The sequence below is a fragment of the Erythrolamprus reginae genome, chromosome 2 (genome assembly GCF_031021105.1).
Source record: "Erythrolamprus reginae isolate rEryReg1 chromosome 2, rEryReg1.hap1, whole genome shotgun sequence".
Taxonomy (NCBI): Eukaryota; Metazoa; Chordata; class Lepidosauria; order Squamata; family Dipsadidae; genus Erythrolamprus; species Erythrolamprus reginae.
In genome coordinates this window covers 181494736-181519331 of record NC_091951.1, presented here as the reverse complement: position 1 = coordinate 181519331, position 24596 = coordinate 181494736, and the positions used below count along the sequence as shown (strand labels likewise).

General features: G+C 42.0%; 1 protein-coding gene across 1 annotated transcript in view; it reads right to left on the bottom strand.

Annotated features, from left to right (window-relative positions):
- Positions 1-16826, bottom strand: part of FMNL3 (formin like 3) — a 181707-nt gene extending 164881 nt beyond the window's left edge. The window contains 1 exon segment of the mRNA XM_070740659.1: positions 16638-16826. Coding sequence (XP_070596760.1) covers positions 16638-16754 — 117 coding nt within the window. The 5' untranslated portion in view covers positions 16755-16826.
- Positions 16827-24596: the final 7770 nt, after the last annotated feature.

Sequence of the window (24596 nt, the reverse complement as noted above, 5' to 3'; positions counted from 1 at the left end):
TGGACCTTCCCCATAAGCTCGGGCAAAAACCCGAGATCCTACTTCCAAGTTTCTAGGAGGAGCCTCCGGCCACGGAGAATTGTTTCCGTACCATGGGTGTAACCTGTCTAAAATTATTCTTAATTTTCGACCCATTAGCAGCTCCGCTGGGGTTTTTTGAGTGGCCACACATGGAGTGGAATGCTGGGCCAATAACATCTCTGATAATTTCTTTGACCAAGACCCTTGTGGAAGTTTCTTAAGTGAATCTTTCTCTGACCGTACCATTCGCTCCGCCTGTCCATTACTAGCCGGGTGCCACGGTGATGTAAGGGCATGACGGATTCCCGCAGCCGCTAAGTAATTTTCAAATAGGACCGATGTGAACTGTGGTCCGTTATCCGACACCACAATATCTGGGTATCCGTGGGTTGCAAACAATGCATTCAACGCATTGATAACTGCAAATGATTGGGTAGAATGTAAATGCACCACTTCCAACCATTTTGAATGGGCGTCCACAACTATTAAAAAATTTTGACCCAGGAAAGGCCCAGCTAGATCAATATGGAGGTGAGCCCATGGGCCTGCAGGGGGTTCCCAAGCTAGTGGTGGTGCTCTAGGAGGTGAGGGCCTGTTTTCTTGACACCTTAGACATGCCTCTACACACTCTTCTATCTCGTGATCTATTCCCGGCCACCACACGTAGTCTCGGGCCAGGCCTTTCATCCTTACAATTCCGGGGTGCCCCTTGTGGAGAAGACTTAGCACTTGACGCCTAAGAGAGGGTGGAATAATTACTCTGGACCCCCTTAATAAAGAGCCCTTTTCCACTGATAATTCCGAACGGCACCTCCAATAACAGGAATATTCAGGTGCTTGCTCCTTTTTAGGCCACCCACGGAGCACCCACTGTCTTACTATAGCCAACGTTGGGTCACGGCTTGTCTGTTTCGCTACCTCCGATGCGACTAAAACTAATGGACTCTCCTCAATGGCTAACACACAGGACACTGGCGCCGGGTCTTCCAAGATATCTGGAAGAGGACATCTTCCAAGATATCTGGAAGAGGACATTGGCATGGGCAATGTGCTTTCCCGGCCGGTACACCAACCTGTAAGTATAGTTTGCTAAGAATATAATCCATCTCGCCATGCGGGGTGACAGAACTACAGGACTTTGGCAATTTCCTGCTAAAATTCCTAGTAAGGGTTGATGATCAGTTACAAGTTCAAATTTTCTTCTGTACAAATAATCGTGAAATCTTCGCACCCCTGCCACTAAGGCCAATGCTTCTTTGTCTATTTGCCCGAAGTTTCGCTCAGCCTTAGCAAGAGTTTTAGAAAAATACGCTAATGGGGCCTCCGACCCATTTGGAAGTCTATGACTTAACACAGCTCCTACTCCAAACTGGGAGGCATCACAAGTCAAAACCAATGGTAATGTTGGGGAATATTGAATAAATATAGTATTGGAGGTCAGAACATCTTTTACGGCCACAAAAGCGGCCTCTTCTCTGGGTCCCCAGTGCCAATGTGTCTTACTATCTAATAAGCGATGTAACGGTTCCGCTATTGATGCTTTGTGTGGAATGAACACAGCGTAGAAATTTAGCAATCCTAAAAAAGCTTGTAATTCCACTTTAGACTGAGGAGTAGGGGCTTCCCTGATGGCTCTGGCTTTCTCAGGGGTAGGATGGATACCTTGTCCATCCACTATAAACCCTAAGAATTCTACTTTAGTAACTCCCAACACGCACTTACTCAATTTTAACTTCAACCCCTTCTCTTGAAATTTTGTTAAGACCGATTTAACTCTTGCTAATAATTCCGTCTCCGAGCAGGCGGATACTAGGACATCGTCGAAGTATGGCACGACCCCTTCCAATCCATAAAGAAGCCTCTCCATGAATCCCTGGAAAATTCCCGGGGCTATTGATACCCCAAACTGTAACCTTCGGCAACGAAACACCCCTCTATGTGTGACTATAGCTTGTGCTTCTGCAGTTTCACGGTCCACCGTAAGCTGTTGGTAGGCCTGCGATAGGTCTAACTTTGCATACAAATTACCCTTCCCCAGTAAGTGCAGAAGATGCTGTACTACTGGAAGGGGATAAGAATGGTGAGCTAATGCTTTGTTTATGGTACATTTATAATCCCCACATATACGAATTCCTCCGTCCGCCTTTACTACAGTTACAACAAGAGTTTCCCATACAGCTTGATCTGTTGGCTCTAAAACTCCCTGGGCTATTAGCTTATCTAATTCCTCATCTACCTTTGGTCTGAGTGCCAAAGGTACTCGGCGGGGCTTTAAGCGTAGTGCAGGCACTTTCGGATCCAAGCTGAAAGAAATAGGTGAACCGTTATAACAGCCTAGTTTCCCATCAAACACATCTGGAAATTCTTGGGCCAAGGTCATGAACGAAGAAGCCCCCCTTACCATATTTATTCCCGTTACTTCTAGGCCCAATGCTTGGAACCAATCCAACCCCAATAGATTAGAAAATGGCCCATCCACCACTATTAATGGTAATTGTCCCTTAAATTTTTTGAACTGAACAGCAAAACGTCCTTCTCCTATCACTGGAATAGCGCGGCCTTGATAATCTCGTAGATTCAATCGGCATGGTAACAACCCGTTTTTTGACAATTTCGGAAAACACCGCTTAGCTGTAGACCACGACACCAGTGAGCAAGCCGAACCCGTGTCAACCTGCATGTTGCACGGCATGTGGCCCAGATGAACAACCACTGTAATCTTTTCGGATGATGAGGAAGTTTCACTGACAACCGTAGACCTCTGCGATGGACGCGTGTATATTACGTTGCAATCTTGACGTCGGTAATTCGAGTCCTTGTAGTTCCCTCATCCTCCGCTACAGCTATTATACTTCTGGCTTGAGGCTGTTGAAGGTTGCTGTCGGCGGAATTGACAGGCTCTGGCTATATGGCCCCGTCCTCCGCATCTCCAACAATTAAAGTCTTTAAAGGGGCAATTTGATCTAAAGTGATCTCCTCCGCACCCTCTGCATGGAGATGGTGGTCGTCTAGTTCGCTCAACTGGCTGGACTTTGTTTCTTGCAACAGCTAATTTGCAGACCTCTTCTTCTTCTAACCCCAAAGACCTTTCAATGTCTTGTGGAATTTGTTTTGTATTAACATCAGGAAGTAATGTGGTGGCATTTACAGTGCTTTCCATCTCTGCTAATGACTGCATTGAGAGCTCGAAAGCCCTAGCCTCCGCTAAAGCTGTCTTGAACGTTAAGTCTCTGATTGACAATAAACGGCGTTTTAAACAGCCGTCTCTTACACCAAATACAAGTCGGTCTAGTAAATAATCTTCTAAGTTGTCAAACTCACAGTATAATGCTGCGCATCGGAGAGCCGCTACAAAATCATTTATTGATTCTCCTTCTGTTTGATTACGATGGTAGAATTTATATCTCCTGGCACACCGGGAAGGTGCTGGGGAATAATGTTCCTGGAGGGTATTTAAGAACTGCTGCCATGGAATGTCATGTATTGGGGTGGGGGCAAATAGGGCTCTTGCTGTTTTGAACATTTTTGCTCCACAGAACCCTAGAAAATATGCACGTTTCCTGTCGTCTGAGATTTCTGTGAACCCATTAGCAATAAGGAAACAGTCAAATCGGGCCACGTATGAATCCCATGTTTCACTCTTAGGGTTGAAAGGCGGAAAATTAAGTTGTGTAGACATCATTTCCTTTTATTTAACTTAATTTCTTGGATTGTATACTTACGTGGAAATCCTCGTCGCCAATGAAGTGGCTTGGTACAGATTCGGACACGTAATTGCGGCTTTGCTTGAACTGCTTTATTCCAGCATAAACATAACGTTAATACAACAGTCAGTATTCAACTGTCAAACCTCCTCGGGTTTTCCCTATTTAACTGCCAGCTGGCTGAGGAACGAACCAATGGTAATCCCTTATTTTCCCCGGTTGCTAGGTTACCGCCCCTCTCCTGTTCTCATAACACTTCCTGTATGGAGCCTCTCTAGGCATCTCCTGTCGTTGGTCCTTCCATACATAACAGGTAGGTAGAGATGATAGATAGATAGATAGATAGATAGATAGATAGATAGATAGATAGATAGATAGATAGATAGATAGATAGATGATAGATAGGTAGGTAGAGATGATAGATAGATAGGTAGATAGGTAGATAGAGAGATGATAGATAGATAGATAGATAGATAGATAGATGATAGGTAGGTAGGTAGAGATGATAGATAGATAGATAGGTAGATAGGTAGATAGAGAGATGATAGGTAGGTAGGTAGGTAGGTAGGTAGGTAGAGATGATAGATAGATAGATAGATAGATAGATAGATAGATAGGCAGGCAGGCAGGCAGGCAGGCAGGCAGGCAGGCAGGCAGGCAGGCAGGCAGGCAGGCAGGCAGGCAGGCAGGCAGGCAGGCAGGTAGAGATGATAGATAGATAGGTAGGTAGGTAGGTAGAGGTGATAGATAGATAGATAGATAGATAGATAGATAGATAGATAGATAGGCAGGCAGGCAGGCAGGCAGGCAGGCAGGCAGGCAGGCAGGCAGGCAGGCAGGTAGAGATGATAGATAGATAGGTAGGTAGGTAGGTAGGTAGAGGTGATAGATAGATAGATAGGTAGGTAGGTAGGTAGGTAGGTAGAGGTGATAGATAGATAGATAGATAGATAGATAGATAGATAGATAGATAGATAGATAGATAGATAGATAGATAGATAGATAGATAGATAGAAAGGCAGGCAGGCAGGCAGGCAGGCAGGCAGGCAGGCAGAGATGATAGATAGATAGATAGAGAGAGAGACAGACAGACAGACAGATGATAGACAGGTAGGTAGGTAGGTAGAGATGATAGATATAGATAGATAGATAGATAGGTAGGTAGGTAGGTAGGTAGGTAGGTAGGTAGAGGTGATAGATAGATAGATAGAGAGAGAGAGAGAGAGAGACGATAGACAGGTAGGTAGGTAGGTAGGTAGGTAGAGATGATAGATAGATAGATAGATAGATAGATAGATAGATAGATAGATAGATGATAGATGATAGATGATAGATGATAGATAGATAGATAATTAGGTAGGTAGGTAGGTAGGTAGAGATGATAGATGATAGATAGATAGATAGATAGATAGATAGATAGATAGATAGATAGATCACAGTGAGAATCAAACCTCAAGTGATTCCCAGATTCATAAGTTATTATGCGTTCATCCACAGTAGCTTTAAAATATGTTTATAAAGACAAACTATAAAAGGTTGCATGTAGAAGGTTTCCAGGCCTCTCTGAGAGATCATTTCCATTTTTTTTGTTTTTCAGTCTCAACAAACGCCTCTGCTTATGGAGTAACTGTAACATTTCAAAACATCACTTTCCCAGCCTGTCTCAAAGGGAGGAGAGAGTTTGTGGAAGCTAAGGAAGGGTGGGCCCAGACCATTTAAGGTTTTAAAGGTCAGTAGCAGCTTCTTAAGCTGCATCTGGAAACAAACTGGCAAACAATGCAATTCACTTTCCAGTGGTTTTGTGGTTACGCTCTGCCTCTATCTCCAAGACCACCGTGGCAGATTTTTCATTCATCATCAGTCATCGAGAGGGGCAAATCAAATTCCCTAAGGAGCATCAGCTAACCTTACACTGCAACAACTTTCATTCCTAAAGGACCTATCCCCCAGAAAAATGGAGAATAATTGTTGGTCAAGCCATTACAGAATTATTAAAATGCTGACCAAAAAGTGATATAAAAGTATTTTATAGTCATAAGAACATAAGAACATAAGAAGAGCCATGCTGAATCAAGCCAAAGCCCACCGAGTCCAGCATTCTGTGTCATACAGTGGCCCACCAATTGTCCATGGGGATCTTGAGCAGAAAGAGAAGGCAAAACCCTCCATTTCCCTTGACCCCCAACAAGTGGAACTTAGGGGAAATGCCTGCCTCAACCAACATAGAGGCAGCACATGTACATCCGTTTCAATAACCACAGATACACTTGGCACCCATGAATCTGTCTAATCCTGCATTGAAGCTATCAAGGCTGACAGCTGTCACGACCTCTTCCGGAAGTGAATTCCATAAATCAACGACCCTCTGGGTGAAGAAATATTTCCCTTTGTTTGTCCTCACTTTCTTGCCTATGAGCTTTAGGGAGTGCCCCCTCATCCTAGTATTATGTGATAGAGAAAAGAATTTTTCTCTATCCACTTTTCTATTCCATGCACGATTTTATACACTTCGATCAAGTCACCCCTTAAATGCCGTCTTTCAAGGCTGAAGAGACCAAAGCGTTGCAACCTGGTTTCATAAGGGAGGTGCTCCATTTCCTTGATCATTCATGTTGCCCTTTTTTGCACCTTTCCCAGTTCCATTATATCCTTCTTGAGGTGCGGTGACCAGAACTGTACCCAGTACCCCAAGTGTGGTCTCACCATCGATAAACAAACAAACAATGAATACAGATTAAGCATGTATTTCTAACAATACAAAAATGCTGAAGCTTTGAAATGCAGTAACAAACTTCACTTTTCTACAGTATATAGTTATCAATTGATTTAAAAAGAGTTTATATGAATAATATTGACTGTAAGCTTATCTATCACATAAGCATGACAACCATTATGGGTTAGACCAGCGGTGGGTTGCTCCCAATTCTGCCCGGTTCTGCAAACTGGTAGGAGCAGTGGCGGGAGTCTCTGCCCACCCAATTGGGAGGCTTCTGCGCATGTGCAGGTATCATGTGCATGTGTGAACCGGTAGAAATAGGTTTTGGAAGTCACTACTGGGTGAGACTCAAACTATTTCAAACTATAAAAGCAATTTTAATATTAAAAAAATCAGATCTGAGGCTTTAATTGCTACTGTATTTAGTTATTGTATCAAATACTTATTTTTGGAACAAATATAATTATTCCTACATTACTTTGGGATATTGTTAACCTAGTTCCCAAATCTGCCTAATCTCACAGTTCCTTTAAATCTTTGAAACAAGCTGGATGGACAAAGAAGAATTAACCCATGAAATGTGATTACATTCAATTGTATTTAAATCTACTGGCTCAATCTGCTCCTGTGATCTCACTTAATTGTCAGCAGTATAAGTAGTCCTCGATTTACAACCAAATTGGAGCCCAACATTTATGTTGCTAAGTGAGAAATTGGTTAAGTGAGTTTTGCCCCATTTTATGATTTTTCTTGCTACATTTGTTAAATGAATCACTGCAGTTATTAATTTAGTAACACAGCTGTTCAGGGAAATCTAGCTTCCCCATTGACTTTGCTTGTCAGAAGATCACAAAAGGGAATCAAATGCCTCCCCGGGACACTGCAACTATCATAAATGTGACTCAGTTGTCAAGCATCTGAATGGAAATCATGTGACCATAGGATGCTACAATGGTCGTAAGTGTGAAAATGGTCATGAGTCACCTTTGTAACTTTGAACAGCCACTAACTAAGGACTACCTGTATTTAAATTAGAAAAAGGGGGTGGCAGAATAGGTCATCCTTTTTCTTATATGATGTTCCTAATACCTTTGGGTTTAAAAGGCTGTACAGTATTGGCATTGGCTAACATGGGGGAGGAATCTGAAAGAAGGCTTTGGGGTTTCATTAAAGCACCACTATAGAACTAAAATGTTATTTGGAATTCTTACAGTCAGATTATTTTCATGTAAAATAACTGGAAAATTGTGCCTTCTATGCTATGAGAAAAGACCAAAATTAGATCAAGGGACACAGATAATTCCTTGAAAAAGATAGCTCTGAGAATTTAAACCTCTGGTATATATATTTACAGACAGCACCTAAGCCTATTCTACCTCTTGAATAAGGCTGCTATTTCATATTTCATATTTAATCAAAACTCACATTCATTGCAAGGATCCAACCCATAGTCTATGGGCAAGCTTTTTTTTTTTTGCAATTGTCCAAGATTGTACCAGAAAATATGATGTCAATAAGGGAAGCATGCTTTCCACAATTTTTCAGAAAAGAGGTGTATTAATAACATTATTATTTTTATTATTATTATTTATTAGATTTGTATGCGGCCCCTCTCTGGAGACTCGGAGCGGCATCCACTTCAAATTGGTGAGATGTGGCAGTATATATCACCATCATCAGGCTGAAGTTTTGAGCTTCGTGCTGTTGTAAATATATATATATATGATGGTCTTGGTATATTCGGGTTTCTTCCCGTGTAGGATTTGGAAATTTCTGGCGACGTTTCGATGAGGTCCCACTCATCATCTTCGGGCTGGTGTTTCTGTGATGAGTGGGACCTCATCGAAACGTCGCCAGAAATTTCCAAATCCTACACGGGAAGAAACCCGAATATACCAAGACCATCATACCTGTACCCGTGAAAATCTACGAAAACATATATGTATGTATGTATGTCTGTATGTCTGTATGTATGTATGTATGTATGTATATAATTATGAACAGCAATGGCACCTTAAGCGCTGAATGGACTTAGGTCAATCTTTAAAAGGGCAATCTTTTCAAAACTGGAGAAAACAGGCCCAGAAATTCTGCTCTGCCCCTTCACAGACATTATTACATTTGTGTTCTTGTGGTTCTTGGATGCCAAATATAAATTTTAAAAACGTAAGATTCCTCACCTCTCCACGGCTACAGTTTCCAGAGTAATGTAATATATTTGCAAAGATACAGGCGAATTAATAAAAATCATAAACTGTAGCGCTTTTCCATAGTAACACTACAATGAGCAAAAAAAGAGCAGCAAATGACCCTAAGTGATCAAATTAAATTGTTCCAGCCTAGTATTTGGAACAGAAAACACACCATTCATACTGGAAAGTAGATTAAATTGATCAATTACCAGTTAGTGTCAGAACTGTTGTATAGTATGCCATAGGAAAGCAGTACGGTTGACAAACTCTGTATGAAGTGAGTGCTCAAATTACATCACAGAATGCCAAAATGTCTCTTCTGTATTACACTTACAATGCTGCTTAAACCTGTCACAAGGAAGGTTACAACTGCATATGCTTAAATTATGAACTGGAATTAATTAGCCATAAAGGTTGAGACCTTCATAAATACAGGCAGCTCTTTATTTTATTTTTTTCAGAACCATGTGTGCTCTACCAAGACCATCCCACACACATTTATGCATGTTAAACATTATAATTCTGCATCCAGTGAATTCAAATTACATATTTAGTTTGGAACTAGGAACCAGAGCAATTTATGCTAATTGATCAAGCTTAGCTTGTAGTATTTGCATTTTCTTCTACTTGTTAATCCTTCCCATAGGTATGGAAAAACAACCTTCCGCTTACTAGGGATGTTAGTTTGGTCCAAGCTTGTGGTTAGTTAAGTCTCATTTTTATATTATAGCAGGCTTTACCTAATGCTTTCAAAAACATCCTCAGTCATAAAACCTTGCCAAAGTTGTGCTGGTTTTTAAATTTGAAATACTCAGCCTAAGAATTTCAGGATCCTGAATTCTGTACTTACCTTTGGTGTTCCTTCTCATTCTAAATTGCAAAATGGGACCTGGAATATTATGGTACATTAGTAGATTGTGGATATTTTCATGGGCTATAACTTAAAGGCAGAATGGTTTGCCTGCAAAATTTTCTACTGTATGGCCCAGTATCTCCAGCCAATAAGATCCAAGTGGAAAGCTACTGTCAATCATAGTCCGTCCCCTGTCCAATTGTCTCTCCTTATCTCATTTATCTTTTCTTCCTTTCAAATATGTTCACCTATACTTTTATATCTTTTCTTCTATTCTTTTCTTTACTTATATTATTACATATCTTTCTCTTCAATGTGCATTATGTATTGGACTAAATAAATAAACAAACAAACAAACAAACAAATAAATAATGGACTCAACTATGGGGCTAGAAAGAGCAATTGTTTCTTTAACAGTTTATAACTATTTCCTTAATCCACACTTTTGAATTAGCTTCTTATTTCCTAAAGTGGCAAAATTCAAAGAATAACCTACTCACTGAGAAAAGATTCATAAAGAAGAAAACTATGCATCACATGCTGTCAACTTCCTCTCATTCTGACATCACTGGGGTGGAATTTTTTAACAAACAAACTCTCCATTAACTAAGGAAAAATAACTACATGGAAATCCCATCCCCCAGGTATACAACTACAAATATCACTAAGAGCTCACCTATTGTCTTGAAATCTCAAACACTCAAAGTGTCAAATATTTTTAATTTCTCAAAGAAATGTTCTTTGCAAGATCAATAAATGTAGCTACTGTGTCTGTTAATTAGTTTTCCTTACTATAGAAGTATGTTTTATACAAGTACGTGGATGATACAAACTTTTTCTAAAAATAGACAACTAAATTCTTCTATCTAAATTCCTAAGAGAAATGTTAGGCAGGGCGTTTAAACCTGGATCACCTTAGTTTTCATCCAGGGATAAGAAGGTTCTTTTCTGTATTTACATTTGGGGAGTTTCCAATGGAAAGACCTCCACTTGTCCTTTAATTTTCCTACCCCATGTAGTCAGGGAGGAGGGATTTAAGGAAATCTTTGCCCTTTAATCTCCCCTTTTCCAAGTGCAAAATAGTTTAAAATGTTACACGCACACACACAAACACTCCCAATTTGGTCTCTGTGATCTGCAAATGTGCAGGGCACAGATTGCTCTCCTTGTGGCACTCAAGCACCCTATCTTAATTTTTCCCACTTATATGAGAGAATGAGACCTGTATTCCAATGCATATAGTAGACACCAGGAAAAGGTTACTCTAGTTACACAGGGGTCAGCAACCTTAAACACTCAAAAAGCCACAAAGGTCCCAACCGGAAGTCTATCCCCGTTCAATTGTGGAACCGGAAGTCCAGTTTCTCCACCATACACTCTCCTCCTAGTGCAGCGTCCTTTTTCCTCTATCTGTCCTCCCTTTAAATAATTTTTATTCAGTTTTTTAAAACAATAAGAAAAAAAACCCAAAAATATGAACATACAGTGATACCTTGTCTTACAAACTTAATTGGTTCCGGGACGAGGTTCTTAAGGTGAAAAGTTTGTAAGACGAAACAATGTTTCCCATAGGAATCAATGGAAAAGCGATTAATGCGTGCAAGCCCAAAATTCACCCCTTTTGCTAGCCGAAGCACCCATTTTTGCACTGCTGGGATTTCCCTGAGGCTCCCCTCCATGGGAAACCCCACCTCTGGACTTCTGTGTTTTTGTGATGCTGCAGGGGAATCCCAGCAGGGAAATCCCAGAATCGCAAAAACGTGTGCTTCGCTGGCAACGGAAGTCTGGAGGTGGGGTTTCCCAGTGAAGGGAGCATCAGTGAAATCGCAGCATCACAAAAACACCAAAGTCCTCGAAACTCCACCTCCGGACCTCTGTGTTTTTGCAATGCTGTGATTTCACTGAGGCTCCCCTTGCTGGGAAGCACCACCTCCGGATTTCTGTTGCCAGCGAAGCACCCATTTTTGCACTGCTGGGATTTCCCTGAGGCTCCCCTCCATGGGAAACCCCACCTCTGGACTTCTGTGTTTTTGTGATGCTGCAGGGGAATCCCAGCAGGGAAATCCCAGAATCGCAAAAACGTGTGCTTCGCTGGCAACGGAAGTCCGGAGGTGGGGTTTCCCAGTGAAGGGAGCATCAGTGAAATCGCAGCATCACAAAAACACCAAAGTCCTCGAAACTCCACCTCCGGACCTCTGTGTTTTTGCAATGCTGCGATTTCACTGAGGCTCCCCTTGCTGGGAAGCACCACCTCCGGACTTCTGTTGCCAGCGAAGCGCTCATCTTTGCGCTGCTGGGATTCCCCTATTGGGATTCACCTGCAGCATCACAAAAACATGGAAGTCTGGAGGTGGTGTTTCCCATGGAGGGGAGCCTCAGGAAAATCCCAGCAGTGCAAAAATGGGTGCTTCGCTGGCAATGGAAGTCCGGAGGCGGGGCATCCCAGCAGCGGCAGTGGGTTTGTAAAGTGAAAATAGTTTGTAAGAAGAGGCAAAAAAATCTTAAACCCCAGGTTTGTATCTCGAAAAGTTTGTATGACGAGGCATTTGTAAGACGAGGTATCACTGTATTTATGTTTTATATTTCTGTGTCATCAGCATTGAATCACTATGCATATATATATATATATATATATCAGTCAATCACATTATTAATTTACAATGGTATTTAATGTTTACAATTTTATAGGATTACTTGTTTTTTCTAATTTCTAACCAATTATAAAAATTTTCCCACACTGTGTAAAGTATTCTCTCTCTTGACGATTCTGTAATTCTACCTGTCCTAACAGGTAATTCTACTTGTCCAAACCAAAATTCCTATCAATTGTGGAGCTGACTGGAAAATCCGCCCCTTGCCATCATAGAGTCTCTTCTGGCACATCCTGCTTCTCTGAGCATTAACCGGAAGCTCCTCTCAAAATTGTGGTACTGACCGGTGACAGGGAGCCACAACAGAGGGATGAAAGAGCCACATGCGGCTCCAGAGCTGTGAGTTGCTGACCCTTGCTCTAGCAACTGCACAGAATTGATTTGTGTTCATGCGGAATTCTGGAGTGTTTCTTATCAAGGTATCAACAGAAAGGACAGGCGTGATTTCGCAAACTGTTTTGCACAAAAACATCTTAACGTGCAATTTTCATCATGGAAAATAAGGCAGCATTCCCTGCCAGGGCTACCTTATTACAGGCTGAAGATGGAAGATATTTTATATGTGTTCTGTCGGGCTCTCTGGTAGAATCCTCCCAAAAATTCACAGGTACAAATTTCAGACACACACATGTTTGAAAATTCAAAACAATGTTCTTTATAATGAAAAGTCACTTCAACTAAGCCCTCTTTTGGTATAGCAAAGAGCACTGGTCTCCAAACAAACTGGTAATTTATACAAGTCCCTTATCAGTTCTGTGATACTTAGCTTGCAGCTGTGAGGCAATTCACAGTCCTTCTACTTTCACAAAGTGACACATACTTTGCTCTGGTTTAGTTTCAAAGCGGGGGAAAATCAGCACACAAAAAGTCAAAGTCAGTAAAGCAGTCACGAAACACAAGGATCAGATAATCCTCCACAATGGCCAAACCCACAGGCTGCTATTTATAGCACCCTCACTAATTACCACAGCACCACCCAACCACAGGTGACCTCATTTTCTTTGATAATAATATCTCAGTTGTTGCTGCCTATGCATCGCTCTCCGCATGCGTGGCTGTATCATTAACTCTTGTTCTGAATCCAAGGAGGAGCTAGATAATTGATCTCCTTCTGAGCTGTCTGCCCCACTCGCCTCCTCCCTGTCACTCATGTCTTCTTGGTCAGAAGAGCCTTCATCATCAGATTCCACCGGGGGCAAAACAGGCCTGCAGCATGTGGATGTCTCCCCCACATCCACAGTCCTTTGGGCAGGAGCTGGGCCAGAGCTAACCACAACAATATGGTACATTTTTTTACAGATCTTGTACAATTGGCCATACAAGCTGAATAGGTAGTCTTGAACTCAGCATCATCCTGCAACAGCCAGCAAAGTGTGGCAAGTGAAGGAGGGTTAAGAATGCAGAGAAGATGCTCAGATTCTAAACGTATCTCTTCTATGAAGCTCTGCCAGAAACTATGGATTCTTTGAGGGAGTGTATCTCAATTCATTCTCAGAATACACCAAGGGAGGACCTTTGTTGACTCTATTGACAAATTCTTATCCTCACTGTTGGCAGCCTTTAGCCCTTCAAACATGGAATCTGGAAGGGGAACATCTGTTCTTTTTTCCCCTTTTTTCTTTTTAAAGCTTACAAGTTTTTACAAGAAACTCAAATGGGTGAAGAAAAGTTCGCACACCAGACCTTCACAGTGCAGTCAAGGTGCAAAAGTCTAAGGCTACAGCATACAAAAGTGGCTCTTCTTGCATTTTTGGCAAGTGACTGGCCAAGGCTCCTCTCTAGCCTAATCTGAGGATAGCGGGAGGAACAAAGTGAACAAGAGTTACACAAACTGCCAAGAACTCCTGGGAAGAATATTGAATGTAACTTCTAAAAACAATCTAATCCCACATTCATATTTCATCCCAATGTATTTATGGAAGTAAGAGGAGCGACACGACTCTTCTTCCCTTTCTTCTTTTGATGAAGCAGTCACAAGTTTATCCTCCAGTCTTTTAGATTACAGTAAGACTTTGGAAACAAATTCCACCAATGTTCATTCTTAATATCACAGATGCTAATACAGATTAGAAGTCTTACTAGAAATCTAAATCAATCAATAAATCATATAAACCCTGTATAATCCCATACTGTTTTCTATTTGGATTGGATAGGAATTGTAAAATGTCATTTTAGGTAGATAGGATAGGATAGGATAGGATAGAACAGAGCAGAACAGAATAGAATTCTTTATTGACCAAGTGTGTTTGGACACACAAGGAATTTGTCTTTGATGCATATACTCTCAGTGTACAGAACAGAAAAGATACATTTGTCAAGAATCATGAGGCACATGCAGTATTATAGCCAGCATCCTCATCCCTTACATCAGAAGTACCAAACCCAAGACCCAGGGGCAAGATCTGTTCCGTGGGGCACTTAGATTTGGCCTGCAGGGTCGCTCTGGAAATAGTGAAGCACTGACCACACTCTGGAAATAGTGAAGCACTGGCCAGCAGCGCCTCTGTCAGTGAAAATGGAGCTTGCCAAGGCTGCACACGCCCCTCCCTCCCGAGCTCCATTTCTGCTGGCGAAGGATTGAAGGACATCCTGCAAACGGGAGCCCATTTTCACTGGTAGAGTGATGGGGTCACCACAGGTGCTCCCCCAACACAAGTGATGTTGTGCTGGCCATACCCACCCCAGCCCCCTGAGGTCAAACACAACCCTGATGCGGCCCTCAATGAAATTGAGTTTCACACCTGTCTTACATAGTCATGGTTTAATTAGACATGGGGTTTTTTAAAAAAATAAACCATAAAATGTAACCAAAAATGCAAAGTTTTAAACCTACAAAGGCTGGGTCCACAATATGTGAATTAAACTAAAACCAAACAAAGCACATTAAGCTTTAGAACCTTGCATGAACTAGGCCAGGGGAAGGCAAAGTGGGCTCTTCTATGACATGTGGACTTCAATTCCCAGAATTCCTGAGCTGGCATGATTGGCTCAGGAATTCTGGGAGTTGAAGTGCACAAATCATAGAAGAGCCAACTTTGCCTACCCTTAAATTGGGCCATAGGTTTCCAAGCCATAAGATTCTGGATTAACAAGATCAGCTGGATTCAGATTTTTAAAAAACAATTATGAAAACCCATCAGTTGAATCCATTGATGTCTTCTATCAAAGCCTGGGCAGGCAAGGACTAGACCATATATCTCTCCCAGACAATGTTGCTTCATAAACTTGTCCCATTCAAATCAGCCTTGGGAAGAAAACAAATGAAACACTGCAGCATTTCCGTAGAATAGGTAAAGCCAGGTTAGTTGAGGAGTGGAGGGAAAAGAATTCAACCAAATTCCTTCCTTGTAAGGAAAAGCTAGGATGAGCAATGAAGGGGAAATGGAGAAAAAAAAAACACTTTTTTAAAAAAAGCTATCATTATGTGCAGTGGATAAAGGTTAGAAGTTAAAGGAAATTAGTATCTGCTAGCATTTCCCATCAGAATTGGGAAATAACCAGGGTTAAATAATAGGGATAAAACAGAGGCAAGAAAAGAAAACCAAGAAGGATCACTGGCAAAAACACACACACACACACACACACCCATTGAAAGCCCACCTCGGGCTAAAACAGTGTGGTGCAAATCTGAAATTTTAAGAGAAACCTGCCTGCCAGCAGCAACACATCCAGGTAGATTAAAAACTGGGCATCCCTCAAAGCCAAGCCTTGAGCCTCTGTGGGATTGGAGTGGCTACATTACAAAAAGAGACACCTACAGGACTAGCAGCATGAGTCCTTTGGGAGTTGGGTGGCACAGAAATACAATAAATTCAATCCAATTCAATGAGCAACGCAACCTGGGGGGGGGAGAAATTCTAATATACATTCTTGCATTTTTGGCCAGTGGGGGGGGGAGGAAGGGGAGAGAAATATCTAGGGGGGGGGGAGAAATCCTACCTGACAGGCAGAGGTGGATGCGATTTATCTCTGAAATGACACGATCCACCTTTGAAAGAACTGCCACCTGGCTGGGAATCTCGCTCCGCAGGGGAAACAGCGGAGCCTAGCAAGTACGAACTATAGGCGACGGACGCACACAAGAGTTAAGAGAATATCCGAACTATCAGAACAATCGGGGAGAGGTTTAGGGAAGCAACCCACCACCACCACCATCCCAGGGCTTGGGCTTAGATCCCAGCGAAAGAAAGAAAGAAAAGAGATCCAGGATCTTTTGGGACCGGGCCGGGCGGGGGTGGAGTATCCGAAAAAGTTGGAGAGCGGGAAAGAGGAAGGGAAAAGAGAGCGATCCATCACTGCTCCTTAGAGAGAGCGGGGAAGGGATAAGAAGAGATCTCGATGAGGAATCGATTCCCAGCAACGTCGGAGATGCGGGCGATTTAATCTGCGATCAAGGCTGCGAAGTCTCGGCGGCGGTGGAGGCGAAGGGGAATCCGTGCAGGGGTCTAACCGAGGAAGGAGGGGGGAGTGAGGAGGGGTCTCTCTCACTCTCTCACTCACCAGCACCATCGCGAATCGCTCTTCCAGCTCTCCCTGATCCGGCATGGGAACTCTTCCCGGCGGGGGCGGCAACAGCCCGGGCCCCCCGCCCGGCTCCCCGCTCTCCGTGTTCCCCATCCCCGGCCCAGGCGGCTCCACCAGGGGAGGCGGGGGACGTCTCGGCCCGTCCGGATGGTCGCTGGGGGGTGGGGGGGAGGGAAGTGAAGCCGCCGTGGCCAGGCGGGCGACAGCTACCTCCCCGGTCCCTCCCTCTCGTTGCCCGGCCTGGGACAAGACGGAGCTGCTCGGGCGCCGCCCCCCGGCACCGCCCGCCCGAAGGCCTCGGCCGTCCAATCGAAGCGAGTAAGGAGGGCCGCCTTCCCGACCCTCCTTCCCTCCCTTTTCTCTCCCCCCCCGAAAAGCCGCCTCGGCCACACGTGGCGCCCCCTCCCCAAAATCTCAGGCGGGTCTGCAAAGGTCTCTCTGCCGCCGAGGTGGAGATTCAGCACCTGAAGGGGGCGCTTGGCCTTTGAGGTGACGCCCCCAGATTTCCCTCAACTTCGCCTCAGTTTTTTCCCCCCTGCAGGCCCAGTCCTGTTTACTTATTTATTCTTTTTATTTTATTATTTACTTTATTTGCCACCGTTGGCAAATAAAAAACCCCGGAATGGATCGATGGCTTTCCAAGAAAGCTCCACTCTCGAGATGCAAACCAATGAAGCGTCGCCTCAAAGGTTAACTTGAAGCCACTCTTAAAATTCGCATTCGTTCCTGGAGGAATTAATAATAATAACGTTTATTTTGGACCCGAGTTCTTACTCGGGACATCTTTTGACCGCCCCGTTCGGGATTCTCGTTGGGCTCCGTAATCGTTGGACTTGGCCTCCGTAATCGTTCCAACGGGCTCTTTTCTACTTGTATGATACTCTCGAGTCAAAATCCTTTCTTGGTTTCAGCGAGTATCCCTCGGCCGTGTAAAAAGAGCACCTCAGCAACCTGCAGTAACTACTTGAAGTATTGGGTTGCAGAAATGAACTTCGATGGTGGAGGAAGAGGAGGGGGAAAAACTTATCTTGAAGATACTTTACACCAAGACCGTAACTTAGAATCCTCTTGTTGTTAAACAATTGCACCCCTATACCAACCGGAGCGGAGAACAGATGTGTATCTTTATACAGAATCCCTTGTACACGCCCCTAAAGCAACCGGAGTTCGGTGGAATGGGCTTTCCGAGCAAATTGAAAACTGAGGGGGCATCTTTTCTCAAACAAGACGCTACTCTGCAAATGAACACTCGGGTCCCGAGAGAGAAGGGCAGGAGGCGAGAGAGGGGGACCTTGCCTACAAAGAATCACTCCACCTTTCCCCGGGTCTTGTGCACGCAGTAAACGGAGTCAAGAGGACAAAGGGAGCCGTTACTCAATCCTGCCCCGCCCGCTGCGAGGCATCTGGTATTGGCAACAGGAAAAGAACGGCTGCCCCCTAACGGAGGAAGGCGGAATGGCGGAGGTCCTGAACGTACTTCAAAGGGCACATCTTTGCTCTGGTTCCACATAAGCACATAGGATAGGGTAGGGTAGGATAGGATAGGATAAGATATGATAAAAAGAAGAATATAATAGAATCAAAAGTAGAGAATTGAAAAATAGAGAATAAAAAGTGGAAATTAGCAGATACAGATTTTTAAAACAGGGAGCTAAGCATTGTTTGTTTGTTTGTTTATTTATTTGATCTGATCTGATTTGTATGCTGCCCCTCTCCGGAGACTCGGAGCAGTCAGTTAGGAGCAAGTCCTAGTAAAAATTTAGTACTGCAAGGTATTCATTAGGTAATGTGGGATATTACTTCATCGACTGTTACATTGGACTTCTCCAGTTTTGGATATCAGTTTTCTCAGAGACACTTAATAGCTGCATGATAGATGGACATTAGTAAAATAAATCAAAAGCTGTAGTTCTTTCTCATCATAATGTGAAAGTTGTTTGGTAAATAGGTGGGGGTGGAGGTAACACTTTCCTGGAATGCAGCAGCCTGTCCTAACTTTGTACCTTTCAGATGTGCATGGATCACAATTCTGTGCAATGATTACCAAGGAGTGTAGCTTCAACTATTATTTAAGTTTTGGTTTTTATTAGGATATTTGTGTAATTTGAAAAATAACCATTACCATGGCAAATTACCTGGGAAAAACTACTTTTGAATATGAAAAACAAACCTCCAAATTATTCATTTCAAATTTAACTATGCCTTTTCCCTACAAGCTATTCAATTCTAATACAGATAATAGAATGACTACAAAGCTAATGTTTATTAAACCTATGAAAATAAATCTATTAAATCCTATTTATTTAAACTAAGCTAATATCTAATTATAATAGTAACCCCACTGCTTTAAAATGATATCTAACATACTAAAAGACAATGATTTTAAAATGCAGTATATCTAAATAGCAAAAAATCCACCCTATGATCAGAAAATAGATATTGCTGGCCTGGTTAACATTTCTTGTCAATTAGATGGAGATCTTATCCAACATTCCTCATAAATGGTTTCTTTGTAAAACTGGGAGACCAGGCTTAAACTGATTTACACAGTAATCTTGAAAGTAAGAGATGGATAAGGTGCTAGGAATAAGCAATATAGATGTTTGATGGTTCACTGTCCCAAGGGCCTGAAAGATATCATTTCTCTAAGACAACCAAATAATATAACAATGGGACAAAATAAATGCCCCCCAGTTAGGGACTTTGTCTGCATGAGGTACACTGTAGATACTCAAAGTATTACTTTTAAAGTATTACTTATTAGAACTCTTAACAAATTTGAACCAGTTATTTCATACCCATTATAAGCTACTTCAAAAGAACTCTTGACTATTTATAACCCATTAAGGATAAGTGGAGAAGAGATAACACATTTTATTGACTGTTTCTTGCATATTTCCATGGTTTGATATTCATCATCTAGCATGAAAGGAATAATTTTCTACTATTGAAATAGGAGACTTTGCTGAATATAAAAAAGATGAAGAGGTTAAAAACATTCTAAGATAAGATATTCTGCAATTACTTTGTCTAGATGAGAGAACCAATGGATATGAAACGCTCTGTGATGATGGCAAATGGAAGCTCTCATCCCAAGAATTTTGAGCGAAAGTACATCCTCTCAAATTGGATAAATTCTTGAAAGGGGGGGTGGATAGATTAGAAAAGTCTGAAGTTTCACTTTCAGCTAAGAAATAGGGAAGTAGATAGATATGCTGGGAGTGAAGCTCTGGATTCTTATCCAAGACTAAGTATACAGTATCTTCCAATACTCAGAATGACCAGTTTAAGTAATGGTAATTTCAGCTGAAGAATCCTAAAGCTACCAGAGTATCAGAAGAATAACCTGGAATGGAGCTAGTTTATCTAGAACAGGAGTCAGCAATGTTTAAAAACTCAGAGAGCCATTGGGACCCGTTTCCTACCAAAAAGAAAACACCAGGAGCCACAAAACTCTTCCTGTTCATGGCTATTTCCTGAGCAGCCACAAAATTAGCATATATAGTTGAATTAAATATTTTGTTTTCTTCTGAAACTTTTCTTGGATTTATCCATGGTTGGCCTAACAGGGGTCAACAAGCTCAATAAATTGTGTGTTGGTGGGTGCCGCACATTGGCAGTGGTGATGAATATTTTGACTGACAGGGAGTCACAGCAGAGAGATGAAAGAGCCACATGAAGCTGCAGTCCCGCGGGTTGCTAACCCCTGTTCTAGAAGATCACCTAAAAAATTAATTTACTTTGAAACTTTAAGCAAATACGTATTCCCAGTCAAAAATGAGTATTTTCTATTAAATTATTTAACAAAGGTACTTCTAATGAGCACAGTTGAAAAACTGTTTTATCAATAGTTGAGAAATGCTAAGATTAGATCACCTTTAAAATAAATAATAAACATGTTCATTCTTGTTTCCAAACATTGTCTCACTGATTGAGGCAATCCAGATTATCCCCATGTTTCATTATGTCACATTACTAAAAGAAACAGGGGAGTTCCAAATGAGGAAAAGAATTGGTGGTAGCAAAAATATAAGAAACATCTTCAATTATCTAAAGCAGGTCAGCACAATGTCTGCCAAACAGCTTTATGCAATCCGCCAATGTTTTTTTTTAAGTAGAAAATTTAGAGCCTCCATTGGCTCAAGGTCCAGTACTTCTGGCCTATTCCATTACTTGCAGAAGAGTTGATCAGTATTCCAGGTGTTTCTTTGTGGCCCACAAAGATTTTTAATGTGTATGTGTATTTTTAATTTTTCTTACCTACATGCAGAATTTTACTTTTCTCCGTGATAAATGTCATTTTTTTGGTTTGGGCCCAGTGTTCAAGCCTGTCAAGGTCCCTCTGGATTTTGAGGCTGTCCTCTGGGTTGTTTGCTGCTCCCATCAGCTTGGTATCATCTGCAAATTTGGTTAGTTCTCCTGCTATTTCCTTATCTAGGTCATTTATGAAGATATTAAAGAGTACTGAGCTTAGAACGGAACCTTGTGGTACCTCACTGCTTACTTCTCTCCATGTGACTTAGAGCCATTGAGGACTACTCGCTGGGTACAGTTGGTCAGCCAATTGTTAAGCCATTTTGCTGTGTAGCTGTCTATCCCACTTTTTTCTAGCTTATGAAGTAGTAGGTTGTGGTGTACTTTGTCAAATGCTTTGCTGAAGTCCAGGTATATTATATCCACTGCATTTTGCTGGTCTACTAATTTGGTCACAGTGTTGAAAAATGAAATGATGTTGGTTTGGCATGACTTGTTCTTAATAAATCCATATTGGCTATTGGTCATTACTTGGTTTGTTTCTAGATGATGAGAAATCTGGTTTTTAATTATTTTTTCCAGGTATTGATGTTAGGCTGATTGGTCTGTAGTTTCCCGAATTTGTTTTTTTTAACCTTTTTTTGTAGATGGGGACCACGTCAGCTCTTTTCCAGTCTTTAGGTACTTCCCCTGTGGAAGATGTGGTACAGTGGTTCTGAAATGACTTCTGCTGGTTCTTGGTGCTTTGTATTCAGTTCAGATAGTTCAGATAGGTGATCTCTTACTGTATTTTTGCTTAGGTTGAGTCTTGCTTCGAATCTGTTTTTTATATTTGTGTTGCAGGGTAGTTGAGCTGCAGTTTCCTTTTGTGTGAAGACTGATGTGAACAACATGTTCAGTAGCTCTGCTTTTTATGTTGTCTATTACTTCTTTGCTATCCTCTCTCTTGAGTGGAACAACTGTTTCTCTGATTTTTTTTTCTTGTTAATGTCTTGAAGAAGTTTTTTGTTGTTGTTGTCTTTAACTTCTGTTGCAAGCCTTTGCTGTCCTGATTTTTTCTTTACAGATTCTGACTGTCTGTTGGTACTAGGCCTTGGTTATGTGCCCTTGTTTCCATTTTTTGCATTTTTTTTCATTCAGTTGTCTTTAAGTGTTATCTTTAACTTTAACTGTTGCCTTTAACTTTAGAAGGATGTGATCATAATCTAGCTAAGACCATAGAATGTAAGGATTGGAAAATGTGTGAGTTTTATTAAGGCCCTGCAATTGTTCCCATAGGATTCAAACTTTTTGCTGTCTATCTAAGGAGAGTTTATTTAGATACTCTTCCAAGCAGCTAGTCATAGTAATAGGAGTTTCACTATAATTATTTGTATCTCTCATTGGCAGAGTTTCTTCACTTAATCCGTTCTCCTTAAAGGTGTCAAAGACCAGTACCTTAAAATATAAACTTACACAGTAGATGCTCGCAGTCTGTGGCTCTGCAATATATATCCCCTATATGTATATAAGGCATTTTTCCTTTTTGTGGCTACTCAAATAATGTGACTTAATCAAGTGAAAAAGAGTCCAAGCACCTATTTGAAAACTTATCTTGGCCAGTAAGCCACTTTCACCCGGTCACATGACCTTTAAGCAACCCCATCACATGATTGTCAAGCCACTTCTACTTGGTCACATGGCCAGCAAGCCACTCCTACTCAGTCACATGACCATCAAACCACAAAACAAGCCATGTCCACAATGTGGCAGTAAAAATTTTGGCATACTGCATACAGATGGTACTGAATTCCAAACTGGGGGACAAAATCACCCAGCAGTTTCATATAGATGTTGTAAAGAAAGGAAAAGAGAATAGAATTCTACACTTACCTTGCTGCTGGTTTGCTTCCTCCTGCATTGGGTGGGCACGCGCGCATGCGCAGTGCTGAAAACTCAGCTTTTGTGCATGTGCAGAAGCAAAAAACAAGTTGGTACCACCTATAGTGTTGCCCAGAGAGCTTGTTTGTGGGTGTGTCCAGTCGGCCATTGCTGCGGATTTGGGGAGTGGGGGGAAATTCCCGCTACCATTTCTATAGAACGTGTCCGAACTGGCAGGAACCCACCTCTCCTAGTGAGTCATCTCCCTCTTCTCAACTGGAACTGTCCCCACATGAAATAAGAGAATCACTATAAAAACAGTGCCCCATAATCTCCAACTCACAAAGCCAGTTCAGATATACAGTGGTACCCCTACTTAAGAACTTAATTCATTCTGTGACCAGGTTCTTAAGTAAAAACATTCTTACGTAGAAGCAATTTTTTCCCATAGGAAACAATGTAAAAGCAAATACAGTGGTACCTCATGATACGAACTTAATTGGTTCCAGGAGGAGGTTCGTAAGGTGAAAAGTTCGTAAGATGAAACAATGTTTCCCATAGGAATCAATGTAAAAGCAAATAATGCGTGCAAATCCTTCAGGAAAATCCCAAACTTTAGAAGGGAGGCGAACAGAGGGCAGGGAGGAGCAGCTAAAGGGGGCGGGTGGAAGAAGCAAGGCTAGGCTAAAGGGTGAGTGGGAAGGAAGAAAGGCAAGGGGGGCGCCCCTCCCTTTTCTTTCTTCAAAAGGCACTCTTTCAGTGCCTGTGCAAGCACGCTGTTCTCCTAGTTATTTAAATGCAGTCTTTTCCCCCTCCAAGCCACCCCTCCCTTTTCTTTCTTCAAAAAAGGGGGGGAGAAACCCCTTCATCCCAGCAGCAGTGGCTTGGGTTCGTAAGGTGAAAATAGTTCGGAAGAAGAGGCAAAAAAATCTTAAACACTGGGTTCGTATCTTGAAAAGTTCGTTAGAAGAGGCGTTCGTAAGATGAGGTACCACTGTAATGCGTGCAAACCCATTAGGAAAGAAATAAAAGCTCAGAATTTGGGTGGGAGGAGAAGGAAGAAGAGGAGGAAGAAGACAGTCGCTGCTGAAGGAAGAAGGTGAGGTGAATCAAAAAAATTCAAAACTTTAAGGCTTAAAAAAAAAAAAGAGGGACTCTGAAGCGGCAAGAGGAGCACGTGCCTCCAATATACCTAGCGTGAGGCTGCCTCCCATATACTGCCACCCATACATTGGCTGCTGCTGCTACCTGCTTCCTCTTCCTTCCCATGCTGAAGGGCTCCCCTCTCCTCTCGCTCGCTAGCTCGCTTTGTAGCCGGTGCCTTTCCTTCGCTGTGGTGACTCCTCAGCTGCCCAGAACAAAGGGAGCGTTTCTTTTCCCAGGCGCTGGCAGAGATTTATTCCCTGTCCAAGCGCCCAGAGAAAGGAAAATGCTCCGTTCGCTCTGGGCCTTCGTGCCGGTCTCAAATTTCCTGGGAAATTTTTCCAGGCTCGGGTTCTTAAGTAGAAAATGGTTCTCAAGTAGAGGCAAAAAATTCTTGAACACCTGGTTCTTATCTAAAAAAGTTCTTAAGTAGAGGCATTCTTAAGTAGAGGTACCACTGTATATGATTGATATTATATACTTCTGAACTTTATTATGATTTATAGTACTGAAGCTGCTGGGAGATCAAGATGATAAAATATTACTCATATGGTAAATAAAGCTAATTTATTGTGAACAGAATCCAGATTTTGATCTAGAAAACAGGAACATCTATATCCAGACTAAATCAAATTACACTGATTTTAGACTTAATCTTGGCTACTTGAAAATGAATTC